This window comes from Haematobia irritans, chromosome 4 (assembly GCF_050003625.1).
Source record: "Haematobia irritans isolate KBUSLIRL chromosome 4, ASM5000362v1, whole genome shotgun sequence".
In the NCBI taxonomy this organism is placed as follows: domain Eukaryota; kingdom Metazoa; phylum Arthropoda; class Insecta; order Diptera; family Muscidae; genus Haematobia; species Haematobia irritans.
The window spans coordinates 54,464,780-54,488,334 of record NC_134400.1 but is presented as its reverse complement, the minus strand read 5'-3'; the positions used below and the strand labels follow the sequence as shown (position 1 = coordinate 54,488,334).

The 23,555-nt window shown below is 30.8% G+C and overlaps 1 protein-coding gene across 14 annotated transcripts in view; it reads left to right on the top strand.

Moving 5' to 3' along the window:
- pHCl-1 (pH-sensitive chloride channel 1) overlaps positions 1–23,555 on the top strand; it is a 466,217-nt gene that overhangs the window by 382,798 nt on the left and 59,864 nt on the right. For 7 of the 14 annotated variants that reach the window (XM_075307944.1, XM_075307953.1, XM_075307945.1 and 4 more), the window contains 3 exons: positions 1,545–1,697; positions 12,259–12,473; positions 20,392–20,442. In XM_075307944.1, the coding sequence (XP_075164059.1) occupies positions 1,545–1,697; positions 12,259–12,473; positions 20,392–20,442 (419 nt within the window). The remainder of the gene's footprint in view (positions 1–1,544; positions 1,698–12,258; positions 12,474–20,391; positions 20,443–23,555) is intronic. The other 7 variants (XM_075307955.1, XM_075307950.1, XM_075307947.1 and 4 more) reach the window with 2 other exon arrangements.

Genomic DNA, 23,555 nt, shown 5'->3' with positions numbered 1-23,555 from the left:
ACTAGCGCAATGTACCAAATTTCAACTGACTCGGATGAAATTTGCTCCTCCAAGAGGCTCCAAAACCAAATATCGGGATCGATTTATATGGGGGCTATATATGATTATGGATATGTGGACCACTTTTGGCATGGTTTTTGGATACCATATACTAACATCACGTACCAAATTTCAACAGAATCGGATAAATTTTGCTCTTCCAAGGGGCAACCGAATCGGGCTATATATAATTATTGACCGATGTGGACCAATTTTTGCATGGTTGTTAGAGATCATATGCTGACACCATGTACCAAATTTCAGCCGGATCGGATGAAATTCGCTTCTCTCAGAGGCTCCGCAAACCAAATTGGGGGATCGGTTTATATGGGGGCTATATATAATTATTGACCGATGTGGACCAATTTTTGCATGGTTGTTATAGATCATATGCTGACACCATGTACCAAATTTCAGCCGTATCGGATGAAATTTGCTACTCTTAGAAGCTCTGCAAACCATCGGATTATATAGGGGCTATACGTAAAAGTGGACCGATATGGCCCATTTGCATTACCATCCGACCTACATCAATAACAACTACTTGTGCCGAGTTTCAAATCGCTTAGCTTGTTTCGTTCAGAAGTTAGCGTGACGGACGGACATGCTCAGATCAACTCAGAATTTCACCACGACCCAGAATATATATACTTTATTGGGTCTTAGAGCAATATTTCGATGTGTTACAAACGGAATGACAAAGTTAATATACCCATCCTATGGTGGAGGGTATAAAAAGAAAACGAATACGCAAAATCAAAATCGTAAAAAGAAACAAATGTGAATCTAATAAAAGTCTATATTATAAAAGTTCGTATATAGGTTCAACCCTATATATTTTGGCTATATACAAATAAACAACGAATACCTTTCATCGGAACAAAATTTTAGACAAGCGAAATTTCCATTTGACATAAAGTATATTCATTAAGAGTAAATAAACACGATGCAACAGTTCTGTCGAATATTTTTTATTTTCTTCTAAGGAAAATTTGTTACAGTGAAAAAAAACTTCTTTTATCGAAAATTTCATTCCTCAGAAAATAAAAATCTTATCTCAATGCAGTTTTCGATAGATCCTCTCGGATTATAATGGAATACAATTTGAGCATTTTCTATAATTTTGTTATTATTGTGGATTTTCTGTCAATAGATATTGCCAACATTTTCTTAGTTCTTCCTGTTGGATATTTCATCTAGTGGAAATATTATATTATTGTGAGTTATCTTATCCAATGAATGCCAATGATTATAGGAACTTGAATGTTACAAGAAATTTGTAGGTTTAGGATCTCTGCGGTTTTATGTGATTCTCTAAACTCTGATAGGCTCTTAGTGGTATGTGTTCAAATAAATATGAAATATCATATAAGAAAAATTAAAAAACTAAATTATAGTTGCATATGTACTTAAATGTTTTTACTACAACAACAAACAAACAAAAGAAACAAAAAGTATGATTTGATTTGCCTACATGGCCTCTTCTGTATGTGTGTTCTTTAAAGGTAATTACAGTTGTCTGCAAGTTGATTTAACATTTACCCGTGATCGTGCGTATTATTTTACAACCGTTTTCATACCCGGCATTATATTGGTGACCTCATCCTTTATCACATTCTGGCTGGAATGGAATGCAGTGCCAGCCAGAGTAATGATCGGTACGTAGCATTCATCATAAGTTCTTTCTCTTGCTCTCTCTCTCTCTATCTCCTCATCTCTTTTTTGTTTTGTTTTGTTTAAATGTAGTAACTATAAAAAAGAAAAGCAAAAACAATGTCAATCGCAATAATTATACCATAAACTTAATGTCAATTAATTATAAATTAGTTTATTATCAATAATCAATCACCTCAAGAATCCACCACCAGAGCGAGATATTACATATGTACAACGAATGTATAACTGTCTGTTAAGTCCCTTAAACCCGTTTTTTTAATGTGTGCGTGTGTATGTGTTCGTATCGAATTGACCCATTTTTTTTTTTTTTTTTTTTTTTTTTTGTAAGAGACCATTGTGTGAAACTGTAAATAATGACTTTAATACCTCTGTAAAATAAATATAATATTTTCAATTCAAATGAACCTTTTTCAAATCAAATAAAACTATTTTCAAATCACATTAATTCTTTTTCAATTTACATGAAACCTTTAACATTTTTAATGAAACTTTTTCAATTCAAAAGAACCTGTGTGAAATATTCTGAATTTCAGATTTATTAATTTTTTTATTACAGCAATACATTTTCATTTATTCGAATTTAAGTAAAGCGAATCTTTTACAAAATTTCTTTTTTCCTTGTAGCAAAAATATAATTAAACTCGAAAAATATTGTACAAAAATTTTATCTCGAAATTCAATGTTGTTATAAATATAAACATATTTACCCTGACAATGACCGGCCCGTTCCATACACTAAGGACTAGTCCTTTGCCGGTCCAGGATTTGACCCATTGACTTCTGTTGTAAAATATGCATGAAATCATTGAAATTAGTCCACAATGATTTATTCAAGTCACCATCAACAGCATATGCAACTCTGAGTTTTTGGCCATCGCAGCAATCTCGTTTGTCAGTAACGCTGAAAATGCCACGTTAACTAATTATACCCTTCACCACTACTGTGGTACAGGGTATAATAAGTTTGTGCATTTGTATGTAACGCCAAGAAATAGTGGTCATATACCCATCTTTTAGTATACCGATCGGCTTAGAATTAAATTCTGAGTCGATTTAGCGATGTCCGTCTGTCTGTCTGTCTGTCTGTCTGTCTGTCTGTCCGTCCGTCTGTCTGTATATGTAATTTTGTGCACAAAGTACAGCTCGCAATTGAAGTCCGATCGTCCTCAAATTTGGCATAGGGCCGTTTCTTGGGGCAGAGACAAACGCTATTGGTTTTGGAAAAAATCGGTTCAGATTTAGATATAGCTGCCATATATATTTATCCCCGATTTGGTCATAGTTAGCGTGTTTATCAACCGATTTTCTTGAAATACCGTACATCCAAATATTTTATGAATCTCGAAAATCTTGCAAAATATCAGCCAAATCGGTTCAGATTTAGATATAGCTCCCATATATATCTTTCGTCCGATTTAGACTCATAAGACCACAGAGGCCAAAGTTTACTACCGATCTTCGTGAAATTTTGCACAGAGGGTAGAATTGACATTCTACCAATGCTTGGTAAATTTGATTGAAATCGGTTCAAATTTAGATATAGCTCCCATATATATCTTTCGTCCGATTTGAACTTAAAGGCCACAAAAGCCAGAGTTTTGCCGTGATTTGCTTCAAATTTTGCACAAGTGATACGTTTAATAGTATTGTTAAGTGTGCCAAATTTTGTTAAAATCGGTTCAGATTTAGATATAGCTCACATATATATCTTTCGCCCGATTTGGACTTATATGGTCTCAAAAGTCAGAGTTTTGCCCTGACTTACTTCAAATTTTGCATAAGCGGTACTTTTAACGATACTATTGTATGTGCCAAATATGGTCAAAATCGATTCAGATTTAGATATTGCTCCCATATATATCTTTCGTCCGATTTGAAGTTATATGGCCTCAAAATACAGGGTTTTGCCGTTATTTGCTTCAAATTTCGCACAAGCAGTACGTTTAGTAGTATCGGTAATTGTGCCAAATTTGGTTGAAATCGGTTCAGACTTAGATATGGCTCCCATATATATCTTCCGTCCGATTTACACTCATATGACCAGGGGGCCAAAGTTATACTCCCATTTACGTGAAATTTTGCATAGATAGCAGAATTATTATTCTAACTATACATGTCAAATTTAGTCAAAATCGGTTCAGATTGTATATAGCTCCCATATATACGTACACCAGAGTTTGGGAAATATTTTATGGTAGACTGTTACACATTTTAGACCCATTTTCAATGGAAGTTTCCTCCAATTAACTGGATAGCGTTAGCCGATTTAAATTTTAATTCTAGAGATTTTGTAGAAGTAAAAAAATTGTCTCCTTTATATAGCTTCCAGCAAATGTGAAGTAGTTGAGATGGTAACACAAATTCTGGCCTACATAGGGGTGAAGGGTATAATATAGTCGGCCCCGCCCGACTTTAGACTTTACTTACTTGTTTTAAATGGTTTCATTTGAATGCAAGGAGGTTTCATTTGATTTCTATAACATTTCAGTAGAATTGAAAAAGGCTTGATCTAATTTGAAAAAGGTTTAACATTAAATGTAAAACGTTTCATTTGAGTTGGAATGGGTTTAAACTGATTTATAAAAGGCTTAGTTTAAAGCAAAAATAATCCATATGTGCAAAACTAATTTCACCTGACTTTTGAGAATAATTACGAAACTTGAAGCTTCACTTTTTTATATTAATTAATTACTGTTACACTAAGACAATAACAAATATTTATATATGCAATTAATAATATTTCCAATTAAAAATATATTTGATGTTGAAAATGTAATCAATTAAAAATTAATTGACACAATACACTTTCTAATAAAATTTAAAAATTTTGTCAATTAGGAAAATAATTGAAAATTTACGCTGATATTAAAATTTAAATTACAATAAAAATAAATAATTTCTATATGCATATTAGAATCTTTAAATTGTGTCTCAAATCCAAAGAGAACTCAAAACAAATATCTTAAAAAGACACTACATTGTATGAAAACTAAAAAAAAAACTTCACCTAAAGATAAAAATAATACCCTGTTCCACAGTGTGGAGCAGGGTATAATAATTATTAATATATCAATACTTGTTTAACTTATTTAAAATATTGTTCGAATCTTTGTGACAGAAATCGATTAAGTTTAAAAATTAATTATAAGTGTCGACAAATTGATATTAAAATTTAAATTAAAATAAAAATAAACAATTTCTATATGCATATTAGAATCTTTAAATTGTGTCTCAAATCCAAAGAGAACTCAAAAAAAATATCTTAAAAAGACACTACATAGTATGAAAACTAAAAAAAACTTCACCTAAAGATAAAATAATTATTAATTGATCAATACTTGTTTAACTTATTTAAAATATTGTTCGAATCTTTGTGACAGAAATCGATTAAGTTTAAAAATTAATTATAAATGTCGACAAACATCAATTAATTCCTAACAAAAATTTCAATTAAACAATTAATTTGATCAATTAATTTCATGATTGAATCAGAAAAACATATTTTCTTGTGTATGTAACATTTACGGAAAATCACTCTGACTAGCCAAACCATTTGTATATGGATACCAAAAAATTTCAAAGGGGCCAGAGCCCCTCCTTCTGTGTACGCTTTTGATCACAATTATATCTCAAGAAGGTAAACATTCTTTTAAATAAATTGCCAGCCCACTAGAATTTCGGCTACAACTCACGACTATGTACAAAATAACTAATACTATATGCGTCTTTGGCATTCGGCCAAAATGCGATAATCGGCGTCTAGAGCCAATTAGCCGAAGATTTTCAATAATCAACACCGATAAACGTGGCCAGCGAATAATATTTCAGTTCAACGGGACGACTTTTGCCGAAAAAAGATCGAGTTTGCATGAAGAAAATGTACAATAAAGATATCAAACTACTGAATTTCGATTACTAAAAAGTCTGTAAGTTCTAAATAAATTTTATAAGACTTGAACTGAATTACCTTTTATTGTTTTTTTATGCCTTTGTTCAATAAAATATACTAATACCTTCTTCTTTAATAACAAATTTTAGGAAAATATTCGGCTTAGGCCGATTATTGCTTTTTGCCGAACATCGGCTTAGGCCAAGAAAACCCGCTTCGGTCGAGTTCTAATGTTCTGTATTAGTACCACATTCACATAGTATAATATATGATAATATCCCGAGAATTTCAGGAACCCCCTTATTGGGATATATAAAATAAGCGCTCAGTTGATATTTATTTATTTATTTATTTTTTTTTTTTTTTGTTTTAAAATAGGACCAAACTATATATATATATATATATATATTTTCTATGACCATTGTTGTTTTGATTTCAGCTTAAAACCACGCATTGTCCAAACTTCAAGAATAGTTTAACCAACAGACCTAACAATTTTGTATATATCTGTTGTAATGTATAGAAGAATAAATATAATGAAAATCATTCAACAAAAGTCTTTCTGAAATCTAGAAAACTAATTTACACGTTGCACGTACAATTATTTTACAGGGGTATTTCCGAGAAAAATCTCATTGAAAATTAAACCAATATCAAGGTGGTGTTTAATTCATTCTATATACAAACGATAATGAATTCAATTGCTAGTGAATATAACCCTCAAATATTTGAAGTTCGCCGACAGACAAAACAACAATAATTGTAAAAGTTTTTTTGCATAAACTGAAAACAAAACAAAATTTCATGTTTTTCGTCAAAGGAGTTCTATTTGTCATTATAGTCAAAGTCAATGTCTGTTCTGTTGCACAGTTTAGTCTGTAAAACCTCCATCTTTGGTATCATTCTTCGCATACGAAACTAAATAAATAAAAAAAAACTTTGCCCTTTTGTTGAATTCATTTCGAAACTAGTTTTAGTTTCTTTCATTTGCCCCATTTTGTTTTCTTTTTGTGATTGTTTCATCCTCTTATACTTTTACTCACCACCACCATCACAATTCACTTTGCTTTTTTTCGTAACACTCTGCACTGACACCACCAGCATGATACTTTCTTGACTTCTCATCACCCGCCCGCTCACCCATCCATTTATTCGTGTGTATTGTATATTCATTGCTGTGGAGTAAAACACACTAAAATTGTATAAATTAAGAGCTTATTTTTGTCATTGTCACAAAGTTGTAAGCAGCTAATAAAAAACGACAACAACGACAAAGTAGTAGAGGAAAAAGAAAAACAATTATCATTAAAATTCAAAAATATGGTATGGTGTGAGTCAAGTTGAGTTGTATGGTGGGAAATGCTTTTATTTGTCCCACTGGTGGTATAAGTGATGGATAAGCAGTGCATTGAAGCCAATACGTATACGCCAGCTGGTACCTCAGACAGTAGCAGGTACATCCAAATTGTCACATTAACCAGTTATTTTGTGTGATTTCACAATTAGTCCTTTTCCAAAGAAGAATAACAAAATAATAGGATGTCATAAAAAGCAATGTATAGAATTAGAATACGATTAGAAACACGAAATTTTCCCGTCTTTTCCGTTGGTTGAGCTATAAATACCCAGCAAAAAGAAAGTGTTGCCAAAAAAGCAATGCAAATCTTCTTTATTAATTCGGATGAAGTCGAAATATAAGCGAGGAATATTACACGGGCTTCTGATAGGCTGGAATTTATGTAGTGGACTCACTATTTCGGATTCCATTAAAAATGGAAAAAATGTGTAACGTGGTCTTGTCGTCGGCTGAGGTAGACCAGTGGTCGTCCAGGATCAACTTTAAGGACCCACGAACCTTAAATTAAGAACACACGATTTTGTGGTATCTATATAATAATAATACGAACTTTATTTATTTGATTTTATATACGTATAATGTTTATGTTTGCAATGTATGCTGGGGAGTCGGTTATTTATTATGTAGCCTCTTAGTAAAGATGTCGGCGGATCGGTTGTTGACAGTTTGGTTCGGCTAAAGTGGGTATGGTGTCGGCGATTATTCGGTTCGGATCCCGTTTATGGATTCTTCGGCAATGATGGTTCGGGATTGTCGTCGGGGATTCGGCGTCGTAGACTATTCGTTTGATGATCGGTTGGTGATTCGGATGATGATTCGGTCGATGATTCGGTTGATGATTCGGTGGTGGGGATGGTGGTTTGTTGGTCAGCCGTCGGTGGCTGTCCGGTGTTGATGAGTCGGTTGTGTTGGTTTGGTCGGCTGTCGGTGGTTGGCCGATGTTGATGATTCGGGTGATGCGGCGATATGTTGATGATTCGGGTGATGTGGCGATATGTTGATGATTCGGGCGATGCGGCGATTTGGTGTTGATAGCTAATTGCCGAAACAATTAGTGCGGAAGCAAGCTAACAGGCGAAGCTATTAATGCAGAAGCAAGCTATTCGCCGAAGAACGATTAGTGCGAAAGCAAGCTAATAGCCGAAGCTATTAATGCAGAAGCAAGCTAATCGCCGAAGAACGATTAGTGCGGAAGCAAGCTAATAGCTGAAGCTATTAGTGCGGAAGCAAGCTAATCGCTGAAGAACGATTAGTGCGGAAGCAAGCTAATCGCCGAAGAACGATTAGTGCGCAAGCAACCTAATTGCCGAAACAATTAGTGCGGAAGCAAGCTAATAGCCGAAGAACGATTAGTGCGGAAGTAAACTAATTGCCGAAACAATTAGTGCGGAAGCAAGCTAAATGCCGAAACGTTTAGTGCGGTGGTAGAGTTCCTGTCGCTTAGTGTGAACTGACTGCGGTTCTGCCACTCGTCGTGTTCAATACCCTTTGGCTGTCGGGACTCATACTCGTTGCCTAAAGACCCCGAGTTTATATTCCCCTACAGCCACGACGTAGATGAGAATTATACTCATAGCACGCAAAAATAAATCTCGCTGACAGCCAGAATGCCTTATGAATGCCTGTTCTCATACCCACCCAGACTGCATTGAACGACAGTGGGTATGTAACATATAGTGGCCACACAAAGCACACACACATTAAACAATATGAGGCACATTTAAATAAATTTATGTAAGGACGAATACATTTTGTATTACACTATTGGTAATTCAAAAATTTATTTCGTTCCGTTACAAATGAAAAATTTAACAATTTTTCTTACATGCAAATGCTGACACATATTTCACTCGAAATTCCCAGAGTTCCAAGAAATACGTCGCCTCATTTTTCTAACTAGTTTTTTTTTTTTTTTTTTTTTGGAGTTCACAGCTGTTTATTCACTTCCAATTTTTATTATTCCAATTTTATATACACAGAAAATTTTATAAATATAAATGTATTGCTTAAGCAGCGTAAAATAATTGGTTTTTATCTATTACCCCAAAAGAACTTCTTGCAAAGTGAAAAACTAGTACGGTCTTTTTGAGCGCACCTCAGAAATCTCTATCAATTTTTTCCAGTTCCGATGAAATTCTTTTAGACAAGTCTTAGGCAATGCTCTATTTGATCCTCGAAAATACGCTAAGTGAAAATTAAAATTTTAGGTCATAAATATAGAAAATCAATAAAAACGTAAAAAATACAGTTAAAATGAAATTGAAAATTTACCCCCACTATTGCAGTGGGGGTGCCATTTGAAATTTCACTTTCATAAAAGATCTTTTGATAAGGTTTCGCAAATTAAGAAAAATATAAATTTATTCGTGAAAGTAAATAGGCAAATATTACCAGAAAACCATAATATAAACTATGTTGACATAAAAATTATTGAATGAAAAATCCGCCATTGGTCTCGAATCCGCCTAACGTAGGGCAAAATTGAAAGCTTTTCCCATGCCATTATTTTTAATATACATTTCAAAATGCTCTTCTAGAAATACACCCAATTTCTGATACACAAAAAGTTCTTTTGGGTTAGGGTGTAAAAATCATTTGTCTTGCACAATTTTTGAAAAAAAAATATTTTTGGCACGTACAACAGGGTAAAAAATCAAAATAAAAGATTTTTCAATATGAAGTTGTTTTTCGGATTTCAAAGAAAACTGTCCCTAGTTTTTGAATAAGTTCATTTTACGCAATAATTTAAACATTACATTTTAAGAGTTCAGTTACATATCACGTCGGCAAAAAATAATAAAAATGTTCTTTTTGGATCCGGAAGTGGTGCAAAATTGGCGCAGAAGCGATGAATTTCACATAGGCTTGTCATAAGAGGGATGCCCAATATTTCAACAGCCGTTGCACTGAATTTGCATGTCTTCCTAAGGTGTGATCTGAATCCAGTGTTTTAGATGTGAATTAAAAATTTTGTGATATTTTTCTAAATAAATTATTTTTAAAAATTTTTCTGATTTTTTATGCATTCTAACATTTTACATCTGTTCCTAAATCGTCGTCGACGAACATTCCCATCAGTTACATGGACTTTTGTTGACAGTGAACATTGTAACAGTTATCGATCGATTATCAATAAATGATAATCGATCAATTACATTTTTTCTTTTGACAGATACAAAAGGATGTCTGGCTTTTTTCATTTCCTTTGTATGCCAGGCAATAGATAGGACTTGTACAAATTTAATCCGTTATTATTTAAATAAGTTAAATTTATTCAAACACAAGTGTAAGCTAATGTGAAATAAAATAAAATTAATTGTGTTTTGATATAAATATTTCTTTTTAGATTTTAGCATACATATCCATCTACCGATTTAAATAAATTGAATTACAGCTTAAAATACGTGCTTTTGTTTCAACAGACATCACATATTTTTAAAATTCTCAATTTTTCTAGAATGGATTTAACATTTTTTTTCGATAAAAAAGCTAGTTATAAAAATTGAATTAAAAGAACTTCCTGTTGAGTTAAATAAAAAACATTTTTGGGAGGACATTTTTTGAAGTGCTTTTAAAGTTGTGCCTTTAGAACAACTTCTGGGTACATGAACTTAAAAAGTAAATGAACTTAAATGTTATACAATGCAACCTCTCAAACTTGGACACTCGGAAAAGTGCGCAACTTTGCTATATTATCACATTAATTAGCCTTCCATAACCAGGCACTTCCCAAATGTGGACAAAATTTTGACAACAGTGGGTGTACACATCTGAGAGGTTTCACTGTACACAAATTAAAAATTTATCGACCGACCGTATCGATCTTGAATTTCGTATAGCGGTAAAGACATTTTTTTTTTAAATCTCTAACTTCATTCGAAATTAAACAAGAAGAAAAATAATTATTTCTCACAAATTTTCTTGAATTTTTCGAAAAATATTTTATTTTTTTACCATTCTAAAACAGATTAGTTACAAATTCCTAAAATTAAGCTACATTTTCATTCATGGTGGTTTTCAAAATTTGTTTTTGATTGTATTTAATTTGAACGCCTATTTTATCGTGGAATGTCATATGTATATGTAAACATTAACTTCTTATATATATCTCACCCATATAATATTCAACAATAGCTGAATAATTATCAAAATCACATATTTGTTTAATTCCGTTGCTCGTAGGTAAATTCGTACATTTACGTATTTTAATTTTAGTTTCTCTTAACTAAACTTAACTTAACTCTTAATGAATTCGTTTAATATAAAACTTATCTACAACATCAATTAGTTGTCGCTATCATTTATCTACATTTATTCTTAATTTTGTATTCCTATTAAATCGTATCGATTTGTTTATTCATATAATGCGTCATTAATGTTCTCTATGCACATACATGCACATTTTTTCGACAGCAATCACAACACCAAAGTACCCCCATACACATAAACAAAAATCGAAACAATAAGCGAATCTACCCAGAGGGAAATGTTGGTGAAAAGGATTACTTTTCACCAACATTGAGGCTATTATTATTATTATTTAGTTATTTAATACTTAATTATATATATTTATATTTTTTGTTTTAATACCTTATAGTTCAATAAATTCCGACATTTTCTTTCCTAGTTGGTTTTTTGAGGATATGAAGCCTAAAAATTATTAAAATGACAGAAAAAATAATTATTGTTGTATTTAAAATTAATCTTAGCAAATTTATAAGAAATTTATAAAGACTGATTATCCCCTCTGGGTATATATTTATAATGGTTTTACTTCCTGTTTGTTGTTATTATAGTTCAAAGTAGTATTTTAATCATTTTCCTTTTCATGGGAGCACATAAACATATATACACATATAAAATAACTCTCACGCCCCATATACATACACACATATGGTAAACACAAGGTTGATTAAAGCTATCATTCAATCAAATGTCATTCACATTGTCCCCATGTGGTGTCATTTCATTTCGTTGTATTACAAAAAAATAAAAATAAAAAAAACAAAAAAAGAAGTAAATGTATTAATAACGCAAAAATAAAAAAACATACAAGAATAAATATATAACTCTCTCTCTCTCTCCATATATACTCGTAAATATCCAATATGTGATTATATCTAAGTACACCACATCAACCATCATCCCTTGCTCAATCCAACAATTATTCAATGTGAACAATTAAACAATTATTTATATAAATTATTTGGTTTCTTTGTATTTTTTGTCTTGTGTTTTTACTGCGATCCTATGACGACATTTGCCTTGTGGCAACCATGATTGTATCACGATACAGGAGTAACAACAATGCTGAATTTCTTTACAACATCAAACGGTTTCCGCAGCACACTTCCAGTTGTATCAAATCTCACCGCCATGAATGTCTGGGACGGTGTCTGCATGTGTTTCATTTATGCCTCGCTCCTGGAGTTTGTATGCGTCAATTATATGGGACGCAAAAGGCCACAGCATAATGTGGTCTATCGACCTGGAGAAAATCCCGTCACACAGGTAATGTATTCCAATGTTTTTTCTACTAGATCTAACCAACTCTAAGCTCTGTCCTATCCTAAAATTGCAATCCTTCTGAATTGTATTTACTAATTATCCAAATGTTTGTGTTCGAATTCCCATGAAATTATTAAGCACAAAGGACATGCGTTAGGTTTAGGTTGAATTTTCTAGACAATGTCCCCGCTATAGATAAAACTAAACAGCAAAATCTAAAAGAGGAGAAAATTCCAAAAAATCGAATCTCACTCGATCAGTTCATAAAATTGTAATCCCTTTCACAGAATAAAGCAATCTGTAAATCTGTTGATAGTTTAATTTCATGTTAAATGATTATAAGTTTCTTTCCTCATTTGTATTTTATTTTTTTGGTTTCAATTTTTGATTTTTTTCCCTCTGTACGCCTCTGTCCATCCTTTTCTCTATCTGTCTAACTATCCACTCTCTAGTTTAATATCTCTCTTATATTTCCAAAAAGCATCAATATATAAATAAACTATTTAAAATTTTATAAATAATCTATCCATCGTATAAATGAATATAAATATTTATTTTTTTATAATTTCTTTGAGTTTTTTTTTTGTGTTACAATTTCGGTTTTGAATACATCTCTGTTTAATTTCTTAGCATTTTGTAACTAAGATATTTTATGAATTTATGTACCAAATTTACATTTTCTCCTCCAATCAATATAAATGTATTTGTCACAACCACTTTTTGTTTTCTATTTTTTTACCATTTCCCCCCAAATAACAAATATAAAAAATCCCTTTCTTTTAACGAATGATTTTTAAATGTATGACAATTTTGTAAATTTTTGTTTTACACTTTTGTTGTTGTTTTTGTTTTTTGGAACTCAAAAAAAATTAACATTACAAAATTCAAAACTTTTCGGTTTGTTATGTGAGTGTGTTTGCGTGTGTTAATTTCTCTCTATTTTTTTGTCCTGCAATAATTAACAAATATTTCCCAAATATTTTGCATTATTTAATAAAAATTATTTAACAAAACATACGCGGTAACATTAACTAACCCGGATTAACGGAATGACCAAATATAAAAATTAAATTCACTATAATAATATGAATGTGTTCATGTGTGTTACCGTTTTTTTGTCTAACGTGACCTTTACCTTTTATTTCTAAATTTAAAAAAGCAGAAGTCCATAGATTCGTTGGCATTCATTGAGTAAAATACATTTTAGATGTATTTGAGAGCTAGGTATTATATAATTTCCTGTGTATATACATATTCGAATGTATTTACCTATAAGTAGAATTATATTTCCCCAATTATAAAGTTGGTCATATTTAGAGTAGTCATAAAATATTCATAGGTGAAATGTGTGTTAACTAAAAAAAATCAATACAAAAATATATTGAGTATATTAGAAATCATATATATATATATATAAATTATTGAAGTTGGTTTATGAAATTGTCAGTGCAACCAAGCCAAAAATAAAATAATGAATATATAATGAAGCTATACATTATCTAATTACCTTTACATGCAAATATACCGAATGTAGTGTGGAAAATCACCTTTCAACATATTAGTTCCAAAATATTGTTTCGACACTATTTTAAATCCAGAATATTGGTTTTATACGGTAACATATCAATAAAACTAAATATTTCATCTTTTCATGTTAGCCTGATATTGAATCAAGCGATTTACGTCGAAATGCATGATAAAATTTATATTCGAACATATGTATTATTACCGTAAGTTTCACTTTTATTTAGTTTTTTTTTTTTGCCAGGAACTTTTTGACAAATGAGACTAAGGCACTTGATTAATGGGATTTTTTATATATTAGTTATCACAATTACCATTATAATTCAGTAACAACATTTCCAATTAAAAATATAATTTAAAAACTTATTGGGAAATAATTAGTTCCTATATATATTCTATTCATTGGTTCATTAAAATTTTATCCAAATAAAAAGAAAACTCCTACTATAATTATAATACAAAATTGTTACAAAAGTATAAATTCTTATAAAAATACCAGAAAACTAGCGTAAAACAAAATAATTATAAATAAAAACATAACAAAATACATAAAAAAACTTTTAGAGTTTTGCGACCCAAATCAATAAAAGCTTTAATTAAACCAATTAAAACTTAATTGAAAAAGTTTATAATTATGGATCATTTTTATTTCTAAATACTTCTAAGATTGATACTATTATTTTAGTGATTTATTGGAATTATTGGAACAATTAATTTCGTGATTGGATCAAAAAAACTTTCTGTGTAGAGTTGGGTGATTTCATTTTAAAATAAACGAATCTACAATCAAATGAAAATTTACTTGAATTCAAAGATATTGACCTTCTTTTAAGGATTTTGGTATTGACTCCGAGCCAAAGATGCGACCTATCTGGCTTTAAATCTAGGATCAATAGAATTAAAATTAGGATACAAATTTCATTGATCGAATATTCATTCTCTTTTAATAAAGCTATTAACGTACAACTAGATGCCAGTTTAAAAATCCAAATTATAACGGATACTTCATAGTACAAAATGTTCTTTTAATTACAAAGAACCAAACCAAAGATGGAATATCCTCAAAATAATCCTTAGCCTAAATTTGAAGTGAATTGAATGAATATTTTAGTTAATTTATGGACGATTTATTTACATTAAAAATTTGTTTTTTACTTTACGGAAACTTGGCCTTATTTCAAATACATACGATTTTAGTGGAGGTACGCAAATGTCTAAAATGTGTGTCCTAAATTTAATAGCCAAAATGTGTGTAAAAAGGATCATAAACATTGTTTTAGTTACAATTTAATTATTTTATAGAAATGTGTCCATAATATTGTATAAATTGTGCATCCTAAAATTTAGGTTGCGTAATCTTTAATACCACGTAACTATTTTTTCAGTGTAAGAAGCAATCTATCAACTTGAAACTTGGTAGAGTAGCATTTTTTACTTGTATAAAACGTAAAAAAATAGTAAATATAACTAATTACAGGATACTTAGTTTTGATATCAAACTATTTTTTTACTATCCCTTAAATTTGTATACCCTTCACCATTATTGTGCATTTGTATGTAACGCCACGAAGGAAAAGTCTGAGACCCATCGTTTACTATACCGATCGTCGTAGAATTAAATTCTGAGTCGATTTAGCGATGTCCGTCTGTCTGTCTGTATATGTAATTTTGTGTGCAAAGTACAGCTCGCAGTTTAAGTCCGATCGTCCTCAAATTTGGCACAGAGTTTTACATTGGCTCAAAGACAATCGCTATTGATTTTGAAAAAAATCGGTTCAGATTTAGATATACCTGCCATATATATTTATCACCGATCTGGTCATAATTGACGTATTTATAAACGTATTTTATCAAAATTTCGAGCAGCCAAATATTTTGGGGCTTTCGTGAGATATGCAAAATATCAGCCAAATCGGTTTCGATTTAAATATAGCTCCCATATATATCTTTCGTCCGATTTCGACTAATATGGCCTCAAAAGCCAGAGGTTTGCCCTGATTTGCATCAAATATTGCACAAGGTGTACGTTTAATGGTATCGTTAAGCGTGCCAAATTTGGTTCCAATCGGTTCAGATTTTGATATAGCTCCCATATATATATATATCTTTCGTCCGATGTGAACTTATATATTGTAACGACCCTTCTCTTTCAAATACTATACCTTATATGCGGGTGGTACCTATAATGCCGGCCTTGCTCAGGGCAATGGGGGGGGTGTTCTTGCCATAAGGTATAGATTTCGGCCAGTTAACATAAATTAATAAATTTTAGGTAGCTCTTGTTAAAGGATTGCCATGTTAAAACAAAAAAATGAAACAAAATTCACAGAGTAACAGAAATGCCTACATTTTGGAAGAACTAATGGTGGAGTTTGTCCTTCCTCTTATACCCTCCCATCCTTGCTCGATGCGTTAAGACATCGGCCCACAGTGCGACTTAACCAATTATGGCTTCATTTTGGTGAAAATGGTACCAAAAAAATTTAGCGAGTCATCTTTAATTAAATTTATTATAAACAAACATACTTCAATGGAATTATACCAGTAAAATTAAGAGGTGGATTGAAAACTTAAATGTTGGAAAATGTATCAGGAAAATTAAAATTTTATAATGTTGAGACAAGGGTGTTAATAGAATAAATAAATCTTAATGTTTAGACAAAATTAACAAAAAGAATTGTACTTCTACTTGTAAAATACAGGGATTTAACAAATGTTTAATTTAAGAAAGTTTAATCTTTGGTATACTCACGGTCTTTATGTCATGTTCCTTCGTTGACAAGCGCTTGTAACTTGGAAAGGACACCATATTTATAATTAAATCTAGATGGATTGTAGTAACCATATGTTGAAAGAAATGGTGGAAATAAATAAAATATGATGATTAAAAGATAATTCTAATGATATAGGATAGAGATAATTCAAATGATCTAATGTAATTGCAGCTATAGCACTCCGCCCTTTCTTAATTTCCAACCAGAAACGATTTTGAATTCTCCGAGCTTGATTACCCTCGATATTACAAATAATTAATCAATAGACAATCTTCTTGACCATCTTGGTGGGGTGTTTTTTTTTTTCTTTTGACAATTTGATGCTACTCGCTTTGACAATTTTGTTTTTCTTTTCCAAAATTTGAGATTTGAAATTCAATTACGAAGGGGTTTATTTCTTGATGCGCATAATTTTAATGGTACAAAATCCTACCGACATCCTCTTTAGCATATTTGTCCCCAACTATAATAATTCTTGAATGAGCATGAACGGCGCTCGATGACATAACGATGAAATATTATATATATAATTTTTCTTCATGCGAATTTCCCACAATCCTTTTTGTTGGGATAAATTTATTTTTGAGGTTTCGATTTTTCAGGATCGATTTTTCTAAAAATTCCTTTCTTTTCCTTCAAATTTTTTGTCTTTTTTTTTAAATTAATTTTTTTATTTCAGGATCGATTTTTCTAAAAATTCCTTTCTTTTCCTTCAAATTTTTTTTTCTTTTTTTTTTCCTCTGACAAATATTTCAAACCCATTCGTTTTTTTTTTTTTCAAGTCAATTTCAAACAAACCTAAAGTGTTTTTTTTTTTGTTTTTAATATTTGTGAACCCTCACAATATTTTGCACAAGAAGTACGTTTAATGGTATCGTTAAGCGTGCCAAATTTGGTTCAAATCGGTTCAGATTTTGATATAGCTCCCATATATATCTTTCGTCCGATTTGCCCTTATATGGCTTCAAAAAAAAGTTTTGCCCTGAGTTGCTTCAAATTTGGCATAAGGAGTACGTTTAATAGTATTGTTAAGTGTGCCAAATTTGGTTGAAATTGGTTCAGATTTAGATATAGCTCCCATATATGTATATCTTTCGCCCGATTTACACCCATATAACCACGGAGGCCAAAATTATTCTCCCATGATAGCAGGATTATTATTCTAACTATGCATGTCAAATTTGGTCAAAATCGGTTCATATTAAGATATAGCTCCTTTTGATGCACGGGGGAAGTGGTGGATGATGCAAAGAGCAGAAAGTCACAGATGACGGTTGGCTTTGCACCTCCAAAAGAATTCGAGGAGAGTATGTTCCCAATGAACATATGAACCGAGAAATAAGAAGGAAAAACAAGGGAGCTAGATTTGGTTTTGGAATTCAATATTTATTTTCGGATTGATTCTTACCAGTAAGAACCTAACAAATTGAATGAGACAGATTAGCGGAAATTGCTGTTTGACGTGGTATGGTTTAGTGGAGAATTAAAACATTTTTCGTTAATAAATGTCAAACATATCGCACTTTTTTTAGTGCGAGTATCTGGATATTTTCATTAATATTTTAGGCATCTGATTCTGAGGGAAAGATTGTAGGGTTGTCCTGTTTGGTATAAACAGCTCCCATATATATACGCCAGAGTAGGGGAAATATGGTAGAATGTTTCATATTTTAGACCCATTGTCAATGGGAGTTTCCTCCAATTGACTCGATAGTTTCCACAGAGAATACATTTAATATGCTATTTAAGTGTGCCATCTTGATCTAATATGGCGAAGATATCCACATTTTACACAAAATTCTGTGATGATTTCCCCATATCGTAGTCATATTCTACACACTGTAATGCCAAACTTTCCACAGAATGGTCGAATTTTAAATAAAGCTCCGACTTGTGGAAATATCGCCTGAATTGGCCAAATAATATGTCACACCCCACAATTGACCACATATCTTGGCGAGATTTAACCAATATCCTTGTAAAATCGCCACTGCTGAGTAGCAAAAATTATAAATATTACTCAAATTGCCCTATATCTCGAATACATATGTATCGCCCGATAAATCATAAATGCTCTGTTGTACAATTGCATAAAAATTGCTCTAGCTTTATATTTCCCATATTTTTTTACTAACATTGTGTTTCATCCCACGGTGTTAGCCGATTTAATTTTTAATTCTAGTGATTTTGTCTACATAATGGTGAAGGGTATAATATAGTCGGCCCCGCCCGACTTTAGAATTGACTTACTTGTTTATATTTAAATTTAAATTATTAAAATTTTAAATATTTCAATTTTTATTCAAAAGTAATTTGCATTTTTTCCAAAGAACCAGGCATTTGAAAAACGTCTGAATTTAACGTGAAAATTGTTGTGGCACAAATCGGCATTAGCATAACGGTTGCCACCCGAGCTAAAAATATTCTACTAAATTTTAAGAAACATTTACCAAAAATCTACCAAATTTAAAACATTAAGTTTTTGATAAAATTTTTATTCCTATAGAAAATTTTGTCAGAATATTACTTCTATAACACATTTTGTCAGAATTTTATTTGTATAGAAAATTTTGCCAAAATTTTATTTTTATAGGAAATTTTGTCAAATTTTGTGAACATTTTATTTCTATAGAAAATTTTGTCAAAATTTTATTTCTATATAAAATTTGTCAAAATTTTATTTCTATAAAAAAATGAAAATCTACCAAAAAAAAACTACCATTTATGGTAGAATTCTACCAACTGTGTCAATCGTGGTGGACAAACCACGTCGATTTACATTTATATATAAGCCCGATGTATGCTTTATTATTAGCATTTTCTTACTCGTTTTCAATAAGGAAAAGTATCATTCGATACGTTTGAAATTTGGTCCTCTAATTACCATGCGCAAATTGGTTTATATTGGTTTATTATAAGTAATTTTTTATACAAAATGACTTCAAAATTTCCAAATTTCCATAAACAAACCTTATTTTAAAATATAATAATAATGCATTAGTTTTTTTAACATACATTTCCCTATGAATATCATTATTTCGATTCAGTATAAATACTCGAAAGCTAAGAAGTACAGATAGTTGTTTCGTTTTAAGGTGTAAATCGTAACAAATGTTGAAAAAAAAAACAGCAATTTTCATTTATTAACATTGTTCCCAATTTTTGTGATTTATTAAACAATCATCAACAAAATCGAAGTGACTAACAAACTAAGAAAAACAAAATACAATTAAATTAAAATCTTAATGGAATAAAAGTCATAAATCGAATATCATACATTTGTTTCACCACAATAAAAGGCTAATCACTAGACGAAATCTTTTGATATCATCCGAAAAACATAAAGTCGGTATGAAAAAAACTAAATAAATTTACATTGTTTAATTATTAGATTATGGTTTATTTTAATTTAATTCAAATAACAATGTTTTTGTTTCCTAATATTACAAAAGAAAAAACAACAACAAAAGCTAGTAAAACAAAATTTCATATAAAACATGAAAGCTAACACAAAATAAAAAAAAACGGAAAACAAAACAAAAACCCAACGAACAAAATATATTTAATACAAATCTTAAAGTGTGTTTTTTCGTATCAACAAATATTTTATGTAAATTTTACAGCGTCTTCCAGCGGTTCTAAGCAGGATTGGAGTCATTCTTGCAAGTCCTTTGGTAAGCTATCAACTCATGCACATTCTCTCTCTTCTCTCTATCTCTCTCTCTTCTAAACTAAAACGAACTAAATGAAAACAAGACACGAACCTAAGACTTATTGCCAAGACTAGAATCGATCTGAGACTAGCCTTAATTTGCATTCGAAAATTTCACCTCGAACTAACATAGAACCACGAATAAACTATACGTACGAAAAATAAAATTACAAAAAAAAAAGAACAACACAAACCTCTCCCTCTCACCATGAAAGCTATCTCACACTCATCATATGCACACTCACAAAAGCATCATCATTACCACCCCCACCCCCTGCCACATTAATAGAAAACGCAATGATCATAAATTCGAAGTTATCAGCAAACCGCAATGTCCAAGGCAAAAACTATAATGGAAATCTGATGTAGCATAAAAAAATCAAACATGATTATTTGCATTGCCTAGATTCTGAAAAATCCTCAAAGCAAACCAAAACATTCTACAGAAAATGGCATGTGAATTTCGCTTGTACTGCAAGAAATGAGTTGTTATATTTTCCGTTACATTTTAGACTCTCATACATTTCCGTTTCCGTTCTCCTTTTCCTAAAGTAGACGCACGCTTAAATATATTTTCTTTTAGCTACTTCAAATTTAATTTTCTCTTGGTTTTGTCTTTTTTTTTAGTTTAATTCAAAACCGAACATTATTCTAAAGCCTTTTTACAATATTTAATTTAATGATTTCGTTTGTTTCTCAATTATCTTCAGTGAAACATATTGACCATCAATCCGTTTCATGAAAATTTCAAATAAATTAAAAAAAATATATAAATAAATAAAATTAACAAAAACACACTTTAAGGTCACTTATAATTGGGAAAAATGTTACGTGTGTATTATTAAATTAGAAATTTATTTTTCTTTTATCATATTTGTCTAGAGTAGCTAAAATTGATTTGTAAATAAAACAAAGAAATGTAAAGCAAAAGCAAACATAATGTAAAAAAACAACAACACAACAAGCCTAAGCTTAGCTTAAAATGAATCATGTTTTTAGGATTTCTTAGAATTGTAGTCCTTCCGTTTTCGAGTGCTTAAATAAATGACTTTATAACACTTCTTTGAATTTATTCCCACAGCTTTAGATATTATTGGGAATATGTATATATTTATTGAAATAAAAATGTACAATTAAAACTAGAACTGCAATTGAATATAAGTATGCCTCTTGGTTTATCGTATTCTATTGCAAGAAGTTTTTTTTTTTTTGTGATTATTCTACAGAAATTCCATATGAATTGGTTTTTGTTTTGTTTTTTCTTTTAGATACGATTTTCAGTTTAGTTCTTTCAGTTGCTGTAATTGGCTTTTTGTGATTGTTATAGTATTTCGTGTTTGTTTATCATTTTCGAACCTTTTATACTTTTAATTTTGCGCAACCTCACACTTTACTCTTCTCTAGAACGGCTACCATAGTATATGCAAACAAAATTAATTTTGTCATTGAGGTTGTTGGGTCTTTTGTGGTCTAGATGCTATAATCCCATGAATTCCCAGTGTAGTAATATAGCACAAGAGATTCATCAATATGTACACATATATCTGTAGATATAATATAAACATAAGGAAGGGTTTAAAATAAGGCAAATTTTTGGAATTGGATTACTCCTATTTACAGAACCATCAAGTAACTGTAAAGGTATGGTCACAGTAGTCAAATATTTGACCAAAATGAGTGTTAAACTTTTTTCCAGAAGACTATTCGAAATATCTGGATACCGTATTTTTGGATACGGTAAAGTTTTTTTTTATCCAATATGACGACGAATTCTGTTTTTATATCTGTCAAATATTTGCCTAGTGTGATTGCACTGGAAGTTTATTTAGTTACTGAAACAAGAACTACAACGGAAATCATCATACTGTAAAAACAGTTCAGTAGAAATTTGTAAAAATACCCCAGAGAATGAATATCACCTCAAATATGTTTCAAGAACAAAGTGCTATTTTTTTAATAAGGAACATGGAAAACTTTTGCGGCAAAAATTTTGTTTCTAATGTTCCCCATTTAAAAATAACATTTTGCTCTAGAAACATTTTTGAAGTAATTACATTCCTTCTCTGCATGTACCAAAGAAATACCTGGTTCTGTATTCGGTATTGCAACGATCTTCATCTTAATATTGAAAGTTCTAAAAATGTAGATGAAGACAAATAAAATAGGTCAATAATTGAATGCAGGGTGTCCTTCGAATCAATACAGTAATTTGCAGTCCAACTTCGATTTTCTTCGAAACTTAAGCTACTCTAAAATGAATTGAACTTAAACACACCATTTTTCTTAACATTAATTGGTATGCAATAAATTGATAATTACGAAACTCAGTAGTACCTTAAAAAATCAATATAGCTGATAAAGTTGAGAAGTCGTCCTACTATGTTATTCATTAAATTCCCCGAGCTGTATTTCTAACAAAAGTTTCTAAAAAAAGAAGACGAGCAACTGAGCACTAATCGAAACAGACATTGTTTACGACTGTAATCGGTCTTCCTATTGCACTGAAAAAACAGTGAAGCCACCAGGAAGAAAACTTTCTGTTAATTTTAGAAAATTTTGAATAAAAATAAAAAAAAACACAGTATTACAAACGTTGGCATCACGCCGATGTCATAAAAATAAGTAAATATTTTTCGACAAATTCAAGAAAATTTATTAGACATAACTATTTTTTTCACTTTTTAAAGAAAATGTTGTAGTTTGAAGGAAACACTTGGAGTTTAAAATTGTAAGAATGTCTTTAGTGAAATACGAAGTTCATGATGGACGCATTTTTGGTAAAATTTACAAATTTAAAGAAATTGTGAACTATTTTGTGGAAGACACGAATATAGTTAATCTTTATGCTTCATTTGAGTATATTTTTTCCTTGGTTTTAGTTAATTTAACTAACGTACACAAAAAATGATAATGGAGTAAAGGAAACTTTCTCCAAACATAATAATTCCATGAACTAAAATAAAGTTAAATTGGCTTTAGTGAAATAGAGAGTTCACTTTTGTTTTAGTGTGGGTACTTTGTATTATTTGGCAGCATTGGCAACGCAATGTCGATCTGATTTTTCACAAGTGAACC